Source organism: Neltuma alba, unplaced genomic scaffold, assembly GCF_004799145.2.
Source record: "Neltuma alba isolate B1F8T4 unplaced genomic scaffold, ASM479914v2 tig00004623_pilon, whole genome shotgun sequence".
In the NCBI taxonomy this organism is placed as follows: domain Eukaryota; kingdom Viridiplantae; phylum Streptophyta; class Magnoliopsida; order Fabales; family Fabaceae; genus Neltuma; species Neltuma alba.
Window position 1 is genome coordinate 1 of NW_021633793.1, and position 10358 is coordinate 10358.

General features: G+C 39.1%; 2 protein-coding genes across 2 annotated transcripts; one reads left to right on the forward strand and one right to left on the reverse strand.

The window, feature by feature from the left end:
• Nucleotides 1-1411: 1411 nt before the first annotated feature.
• On the forward strand, nt 1412-3086 carry LOC114745353 (pheromone-processing carboxypeptidase KEX1-like). Its single transcript, XM_028933508.1, has 3 exons — nt 1412-1540; nt 2677-2692; nt 2767-3086. Exons 1-3 carry the CDS (start codon nt 1412-1414, stop codon nt 3084-3086), a joined length of 465 nt encoding a protein of 154 aa, XP_028789341.1.
• A 3711-nt stretch (nt 3087-6797) lies between these two features.
• LOC114745352 (uncharacterized) lies at nt 6798-7928 on the reverse strand. The gene is made up of 2 exons (XM_028933507.1): nt 7074-7928; nt 6798-6866 (listed from the first exon to the last, which is right to left on the reverse strand). Exons 1-2 carry the CDS (start codon nt 7926-7928, stop codon nt 6798-6800), a joined length of 924 nt encoding a protein of 307 aa, XP_028789340.1.
• Between the last annotated feature and the right edge of the window lie 2430 nt (nt 7929-10358).

The window sequence follows — 10358 nt, forward strand, 5'->3', positions numbered from 1 at the left end:
TTGGGAATAAGAAGGTTGCCATGGGTTCCTAACAAGTTAACCATAGGAAATGACAAGTTTAAAAATTGACAATAAGAAGTTGGGAATAAGAAAAGGCAATTATGACAAAATGGAGAACTTTATAATGTAAAATAACTAGTTGATAATTATAAATGACAAGTTAATGATGAAAAATAACAAGCATGAGAAGTAGTTGAGAATAACAAGTTTACTTTGAGAAATTAACACCTTGCTTATATGAAATTACAAGTTCATGTTTCGAAATAAGAAGTCAATGGTGGTGATGTAAGAAGGCTGTTGGTTACAGAATAGGTTGTTAACAGAAGGTGATAGTTAGTTAGTAAATGTGGTTGTGAAGGATTGTATGTTGAATATTTTAAGGAGAGGAAGATGGCATCAGAAGGAGCCTCTGGATCAAAAAAGGCACACAACGGTTGGTTGTTATTCAGAAGTGAGTTTATGACCACAATAGCTGACCCTGACATGACAGCCAAACAAAAAAGATGATGCCGTCAAATGCATGGAAAGCTCTGGCCGCTGAAGAGAGAAGATGAGGTACACCGAGGAGGTGATGAAGAAAAGAAGGGCACAAAAGGGAGAAGAGGAGAAAAAGAAACATGTCCCATCATTTCTAACCGGGGTGTCCCGAAGGGATTAAGAAAATTACTGCACTTTGTGAACAATAATGAAGACTTAAGGGAGAGGGTTGAGATGATGGGCTTCGGGAGTTTTCTGTTGAAGGTTGGATTAAAGAGACTACCCCGTGATCTCATTGTGACCATGCTGAGATCATATGACCCGCCAACGCATCAATTACAATCAAGGGCAAATCAGAGGAAATAGGAGCAGAAGATGTGTGAGCAACTGCTAGGAATCCGTCACGGTGGGGAGGAGGTGAAACTAAAGTTGATGAGAGTGATGCTACGTATCAGGAGTTGAGAAATGAATATCGGAAAGTGTCATTCAGCAAAATACTAAAAGACATTGTTTCAGGGGAGGAGGATCACAGATTCGAGTTTTTATTTGTGCTATACACCCTGGGGTACTTTTCTATGTCCGAATTCAAGCTCAGAAGTGAGTGAGAAGTTGGTTAGAGTCATGCGCTGCACAATGGATGACTTTGGAAAGTATGATTGGGCTACCTATATTATAAAGGACCTCTGGAAAGAAATGGGAGACTATGTCAAAGGGTACAGGCGGGCAATGAAGGGCAGGGGAGCAGCACTGTTGGTGGCTGCATATACTTACTTCTGGTATTACTATTTTATTTGTCATTGTGTTTGCATTTGATTACCGATGTGCAAAAGTTAATGTTGTATATATGTGGCTGGCTTGCAGCTTTTTTTTTTTGAGAATTTTAACCTGAACACGCCTGTTGGCCGAGAGTCACTACTGCAATTGAATACTGGACATGATGAAGAAGATAAAAGAATTGGCCAGCAAGGAGAGGAAGAGTGTTAGGGGAATTATGTATGGAGGAAAAGGCAGTGAAGCTGTGACAGGGAAAGAAGAGAGGATAATTGTAGAGTTTTTGGACCCGGTATGTGGTATAATTGGTAAACTGAAGTTTTTATTTCGTAACCTGAACTTGTTATCTACCATAGTATTGTTGTCATTTCCTATACTGAAGTTCTGATTTGCTATAGTGACATAAAGCTTTGTCATTGTTAAGTTGTAATTTGGCAAACTTAAGTTGTTATTCGCAATACTTATGCTGTGATTGCCATATTGAACTTATCAATGGGTAGACTGACTTGTGATTTTGTATATTGAACTTGTCATTCGGTATAATGAACTTGTCATCTGCGATACGTGAGTTGTGATATGGTTTACTGAACTTGTCATTCGGTATAATGAACTTGTCATCTGCCATACATGAGTTGTGATATGATTTACTGAACTTGTAATTCTGTATAATGAACTTGTGATCTACCATACCTAATTATAATTTGGTTTACTGAAGTTTCATTCGTATATCAACTTGTCATCTGCCATACAGCTTGTGATTGGTTTACTGAACTTGTCATTCGGTAGTATAATTAACTTGTCATCTGCCATATGTGAGTTGTGATTTTGTTTACTGAACTTGTCATTCGGTATAATGAACTTGTCATCTGTCATACCTAAGTTGTGATTTTCTTACTGAATTTGTAATTCTGTATAATTGAACTTGTGATCTGCCATACCTGAATTGTAATGTGGTTTACTGAGGTTGTCATTCGGTATAATAAACTTGTGATCTGCCATACCTAAGTTGTGATTTTGTTTACTGAACATGTAATTCTGTATAATGAACTTGTGATCTGCCATACCTGAATTGTAATCTGATTTACTGAGGTTGTCATTCGGTATAATAAACTTGTGATCTGCCATACCTAAGTTGTGATTTTGTTTACTGAACTTGTAATTCTGTATAATGAACTTGTGATCTGCCATACCTGAATTGTAATCTGGTTTACTGAGGTTGTCATTCGGTATAATAAACTTGTGATCTGCCATACCTAAGTTGTGATTTTGTTTACTGAACTTGTAATTCTGTATAATGAACTTGTGATCTGCCATACCTGAATTGTAATCTGGTTTACTGAACTTGTCAATATGTCATAGTGAAGGTGTCATTTCCCATAGTGAACTGTTGTTGTATATACTTACTTGATTAATGTCTTTTACATGCAGGAGCTGAAGAAGTTACGTGAGCGCCTAATGAAGAGGATAGAGGAAGGGCAAAAGATGCTAATGAAAATGGTGGATGAGGAGTTGGTGAAGGTGCAAATCCCAAGACAGAGGGAGATGGTGGGAAGGGTAAATCAAGAGGAAAGGCTCGGGTTGAGACAGTGCCTACAAATAGAAGTGACTCTGAAGATGATGAGGAGGAGAGGCGCAACAATGATGACACAACTGAGGAAAAGGAGAAGGATGAAGTAAGCAGTGAAGATGGAGACAGTCATGGGAAGGGCGACACAGAGAATGACAGCGACAATGAAGAGATGAGGGAAGGGGTCAAGGGGATGGTGATGACAGGAGCGAAGGGGAGAGGGAATACAAGGGTGATGCAGAGGGTGACATACCTACAGCCAGTCCCCTAGGGAAGTGTCACCCACCATTGAAGGTGATGAGGCAGAAGGTCACTCACCGATGGAGGTATCCCCCCTGGCCATTGTTGAATATGTTGGGCCTGATCCAGAACCTATATCTGTGGAGGCACAACAACTAAGGAGATCTACTAGGGTTCGGTTCAGCAAGATCAAGTCTCCTTGGTTGGAGTTGAAGGCACAATCAAGAGTGAAGAGGCCTATGGAGCCCAAGGATATTTTTTTCAACTTAGTCAGCCGAGCTGTCAAAGGTGATGAGGGTGAGATGTAAGTGAAAATCTTTGCTTATGTGATCTTATTTGTTGACTACATGTTAACATAACACATCTAGTAACTCACTTGAATATGTTTTAGTCCTTTGATCAGAATGTTTGATGAAGACATCCCCCGACGATTGCTGCATTCGCTTGGTGGAAATAACAGGGTGAGTAACCGAGTGATGTCGTTAGTCTGTAAGGCTTTGGTGCAAGAGCAGCAGGCAGTTGAAGGCCGAGTTAAGAGGCATATATTTGATGCAGACTTCATGGTGAGGTTTCTGTATTACTAATAGGCTTTGTTGATTTACAAGATTGGAAATGAAAATGATAGAATAAAGTGTGTTACAGTGAATAAGAACTTGGTTTTCTGCATTTCACAGGCCATAATGACCCGTGATCCAGCTCGTTGGGATCCTAACCAGCATGCACGACAAATACTTCCGCATTATGTTGGCTACAACATAGGTGACTGTGACTTGATTTGGGTCCTGCTCTAGTTGGGGAGCATTGGTTCTGTTTTGCATTCGAACCAAAGACCCAGAAGTTTAATGTCCTTGATTCCATGCGAGCAAGTTTACAGCGTAAGAAGACCACCTCCAAGCAGAAGAAGGCAGCCACATATGACCCCCAAGAAATGGCCATCACCGGATGTGTAAGATGTTACTGACCTGTGCATGTTAGATAGGGAAATGACAGTTTTATATTGTTATCCTTTTGATGAATATGGCATATGTGCAGAGGGATCGGTTTGAAGACATACTTCACATGGTCAGACCAGATTTTAGTGATAACTTGGAAATTGTCTGGCCTGATGTACCACAGCAGAAAAATTTGTGAGTGTATACACCCTACTCATGTGATATGTTATTTGGCTGTGTTGGTTTGAGGAGCTGAAACTGTTAGGGTGGTGTTGTGGGCAGGAGGGACTGTGGTGTGCATGTGCCCATATGGCTCAAGAAATGGGAGCCTGATGTTTCCCTTGAATATACCGAGGTATTGACATTACCTTATTTATTGTGCAATCAAGAGTGACCACGTGTGACTTGTTTGGTGGTAAACTTGCTGTGCAGGCTGATGTGTCCTCTTTTCGGCGCGAGCTGATGTGGTGGCTGGTGAACCATGATGACAATGAATGCCGTCAGAAGGTGTATGATCTTATCTCACAACCAGAGAAGGGCCGAATGACCAAGAAGAGGAGAACGTCTTTATAGAGAGCATTTAAATTAGGCTGTGACTTTTACTAACTTTGTCAATTGATTCATTTGTTGAAATTGTATGCCAATTATTGTAATGGTTATGATATGCTTGGATTGATGGTATAACAGCACTTATATTTGGAATGACAAATTTCCCTTTAGTCAGGCCAAATGGCCAATGACAAGTTTAGTACGGGTAACGACAAGTTCATTATGGCCAATGACAACTTGTGAAAAGGTTTTCATACAAATTTGTGATTCTATATTAAAGGTGGCTAAATTTGCACATTGATTCATGGAATGAGAGGTTGACAAAGGAAAATGACAAGTTGACAATGCCAAATCACTAGTTCCCAAGATGTTTTCATGCAAGGGAAAATTTCTATTCCAATTAGTGGAATTCCACTTACGACAATCACAGAATGACAGGTTCACTAACGAAATTGACAAGTTGACTAGTGAAACTTACAAGTTCCCATAAGGTTTTCATGAAACCGAGATTGTCCGTTGAGATGAGTGGATTCCCACTTATGATAATCACGGAATGACAAGTTCACTAAGGAAATTGACAAGTTGACTTGGGAAATTTACAAGTTCCGATAAAGTTTTCATGAAACCGAGATTGTGTTGAAATTAGTGGATTCCCACTTATGATAGTCATAGAATGACAAGTTCACTAAGGAAATTGACAAGTTGACTTGGGAAATTTACAAGTTCCGATAAAGTTTTCATGAAACCGAGATTGTCTGTTGAAATTAGTGGATTCCCACTTATGATAGTCACGGAATGACAAGTTCACTAAGGAAATTGACAAGTTGACTTAGGAAATTTACAAGTTCCGATAAAGTTTTCATGAAACCGAGATTCTCTGTTGAAATAGTGGATTCCCACTTACGATAATCATAGAATGACAAGTTCACAAACGAAAGTGACAAGTTCACTATCGAAAATTACAAGTTCGAATAATGTTTTCATGAAACGACTGGATTTTCACTACTGGTGAACACAAAGTTACAACTTCAGAAAGGGAAATGACAAGTTATTATGGAAAATGACAATTTCCCAGAAGGTTTTAATACATTTTCATACTTTGAACACAGTGATTACATTGCACATTTCAAGAGCAACCACTTCTAATCAACGCAGAATGACAAGTTGACATTGCCAAATGACAACTTTACTATGCCACATGACAAGTTCCTATAAGGTTTTGACACATTTCATTTTCTGACAGTAACCACTTCTGATAAACACGGAATGACAACTTCATATGTGCAAATGACAACTTTACTATGCCACATGACAAGTTCCTATAAGGTTTTGACACATTTCGTTTTCTGACAGCAACCACTTCTGATAAACACGGAATGACAACTTCATATTGCCAAATGACAACTTTACTATGGCACATGACAAGTTCCTATATGGTTTTGACACATTTCGTTTTCTGACAGCAACCACTTCTGATAAACATGGAATGACAACTTCATATTGCCAAATGACAACTTTACTATGCCACATGACAAGTTCCTATAAGGTTTTGACACATTTCGTTTTCTGACAGCAACCACTTCTGATAAACACGGAATTACACTTTGCACATTTCTGACACAACCACTTCTGATAAACACGGAATGACAACTTCATATTGCCAAATGACAACTTTACTATGCCACATGACAAGTTCCTATATGGTTTTGACACATTTCGTTTTCTGACAGCAACCACTTCTGATAAACACGGAATGACAACTTCATATTGCCAAATGACAACTTTACTATGCCACATGACAAGTTCCTATAAGGTTTTGACACATTTCGTTTTCTGACAGCAACCACTTCTGATAAACACGGAATGACAACTTCATATTGCCAAATGACAACTTTACTATGCCACATGACAAGTTCCTATAAGGTTTTGACACATTTCGTTTTCTGACAGCAACCACTTCTGATAAACACGGAATACAACTTCATATGCAAATGACAACTTTACTATGCCACATGACAAGTTCCTATAAGGTTTTGACACATTTCGTTTTTTGACAGCAACCACTTCTGATAAACACGGAATTACACTTTGCACATTTCTGACAGCAACCACTTCTGATGAACATGAAATTACAAGTGCACAAAAGCAAATGACAACTTAACTATGCAAAATAACAAGAAGTGACAAGTTCTGATTTCTTTCACAGCAACAAGTTCTTTACAACATTCAATGACAAGTGCACATTAACTTACATCTTCCACTTAATGTCCCTTTGTCCCAAACATAGAAGTAACAAAAAATATATGTGCACATCTACTAACATCCTGCTCCTAAAAAAATTAAGAAGGATGAACCCTATATGTGCCAAAAAAATTAGTTGTCCCATTTGTAAGTGGAAGTCAACTTGGGTTAGGATTTTTGCATGTCCTCTTTGTATGTCCAGGATGAAGACATCTAGTGCAATGATATATTTTTTTGTTGTGGAATTGTGATTCCTTTCTATTTCTTCTTGGTCTTCCAGAAGGCCTAGCAGTGACTGGGGGTAAAAGCAAGGGTTGAGCAGTAAGATTCTCAAACGTATAGTCATTCAGGTGAGGCATATCAATTGTCACCACTGGAACCATGCTCCGGGCATAGATTTTTTCTTGGGATGAACGTTTGTAACACTCTTCAACATAATCATAAACGTTTCCCCCTATGGTCTTAATGGCTGCACAAGCATGTGAGCATGGAATCCCTAACATTTGCCAAGTTCCACAGCTACATTTGTGTAGGCCAAGGTCCACTCTTTGGTCTCCACGTGATGTGTGCACGCATATTCTTCCCCCTCCATAATTCTCACAGTGCATGTACCTACCGAAATACACATGCTCCAATACTTTTGCCTCTATTTTTGGCCCAACGCAATTACTCCACTTAGTCATTGCTGCATATGATGCATGCATCTTTCTTGCTACTTTCTCCCGGTGCTCATGGATCATTTGGGCCACGTTATGCTTCCTCTCCCTTACCATCCAAGCATTAAAAGATTCAGCTAAATTAGTTGTTATGTTGTCCCACCTTCTATATGGGAACTTGCTCAATGCCCACCTATCCACATCACCTTGATTGATAACCCACTCATATAACTCATGAGACATGGTTCTGAGATCATCCAGCGCATGATCAAACTCATCCGCAAGTCTTGCATAAGCCACTTTATCCAGTACCTTTAATGCATCTTCCTTTGAATTTTCACTTGTCCTTCTCCGACCTCTGTTTAATTTCATATATTCAGAGCTAAAGTTCTCCTTCACATGCCTATAACAGTATGCATGCCTTTCACCCCCAAATATTGCTTGCACAGCACCAATTATAGAATTATGTCTATCTGACACAATAGTCAGTTGCATTGAACCAACAATTTGTTTAATCTTGTGAAAAAAACCACGTCCAGTCATCAAGATTCTCTCCCTTCACCACTGCTATTGCAAACGGCAACATCTCATTATCCGCATCATATGCCGAAGTTGACAGTAACGTCCCCTTATATGGACCACTTAAATGAGTACCATCAACATATAATATAGGCCTTGCACCGTTCAAAAAACCCTCAACACATGCACCATATGCAATGAACACACGCTCAAATCTATTACCAATGGAGGCCCATTCAGCAACCGTTTTGTCATCAGTTTCCTTCAACCTTTCACATAACCATGGTATTAACATATAGGACTGTTCCGGTTTCCCATGTATTTCTTCCATTGCCTTTTCCTTTGCTCTATATGCCTGACAATATGTAAGCCTCACACCATACTCCCTCTCCAACATCTTCCTTATCTCAGTGGGCCGTTTTTCAGCATGGTCCCTTATCTCTTCAACTATTACTGATGATGTCAACGCAGCACTCCCACCATAAGTCACAATCAAATTGTCTTAGGCTGAATGAATGTGCTTATTGCAAAATGTAGTCACACGTAATAGATGACTGTTCTTTCCAACAGCATTTGCACATATGTTCCAAGGACACCCTTCTACTTTACACCTCACATTCATCTTCTCCTTACTATTCCTGATATATCTTGCTGCAAACTTCTCTGCAATACTGAACCTGTACACAGCTTCCCTAAAAGCAACAGCATGTGGAACATATTGGCCCACTCCTACAAACACTCCTGCCCATTTCGTACAATTCCTCTCGCCCGTCAGTCTTCCCTGACTCTCTGAACCACTACACTTGCTTCTCTGACTTGATCCGCCTCCTTCAAAAGTTAGGCATTCAACTCCATTCTCAACATTCACTGGCTCATGTTCATCACCAATGGTCGTTTCAAATGTATTCATGTATTGTGAAAGTCCAAATAAATTCTCACTCCTGCCACCATAATACCAAGTTAGGACAGCTATATTCAAACGACAGGTTTGAATAAAATAACATGTCTACATATCTAAATAACAAGTCCGCATATGGTTATTACAACTTTACTAACTAAAATAACAAGTCTACATCTACAAACAATTCCTTGCTCAATTAACAAGTCCGTAAGTGGTAATTACAACTTGAGTTACTCATATAACAAGTTTCCATATAGAAACTACTGGTTAGTAAAATAACATCTACAGATCTAAATAACAAGTCCGTATATGATAATTATAACTTCAATACGTTGAATTACAAGTCTACATATGGAAATCTCTGCTTATGTCTAATAACAAGTCTGCATTTCTAAAACACAAGTTTACAAATGGAAATGACATGTCCACTATGTTCAATAACATGCTTGCATTTACTAATTACAATTTAGGACTGCAACACCATTAGCTTCGTTACAATATTTCTATACGAATTACCAACAATATATTAGTAAATAACAAGATTCAATTGGAAAACATAACCACTTACACGTCTGGATCATTCCTTGCTCTAGGTTCCCTATCATTCCCTTTCCCTCCTACATACACATGACCACTGCTGTCATTATATCTAAACAAGTTGCTGATATCACCATCATCACAAAGATCAATCAATGTACTCTCATCAAATTTAACTTTATACTTAATCTCATATCCACCACCATCATTGCCTATCCACTGTGAAATTATTCCACACAACTCGTCTACTGTTATCCATTCTTTTATACTGGTTACCCTTACACTCCCTCCAATATATTTAACTATCCCTTCACCATTTGCTTCAAAATGTCCACCAATGTGCACGTAACAGAACAACTCCTTCCCACAGCTTCTTCGGTTATTGAAATCCATTTTTCATACTAATCTGCAGCAAAAATTTACGTTTAGTCAGTACGTTAGCTTCACTAATAAATATTTACTCATTTATTCCATCGACTCAACCATTTACATACCAAATTAAAAACCCGTGACCTCCTGTCTTCCCAACATCACTTTAGGGCTTCACAACTTCACTTTAGGGCTTGACGACTTCAACACCGAAAATCATGGTATCGTCATTCCCTCATTTCGCGGCAACACCTCAACGTTCACGGTCAAACTAACGGCCATTATCCAACCTACACTCTGCCAAACCACTACACTCTGACCCCTTCCCCATCGCAACCAACACCGTGCACTACAAATGACAGATGACCGTTCAGACTACGAAAACAAAAATATCCCACCTCCAACTAACCACAACCTCCTATATTGTGATATCGTTCATCTTCAACTACACCTCCCATTCCCTCCCTTCCTCCAGCCTACTCACCCACACAGCAAAGATGAAGATGGAGAATGTGACGATGTGTAACTCTTACGGGAACAATACAAGAAGGGTTTACTCAGTAAGTTACTCGCATTATTGCCAATGTTAGAAGATCCCA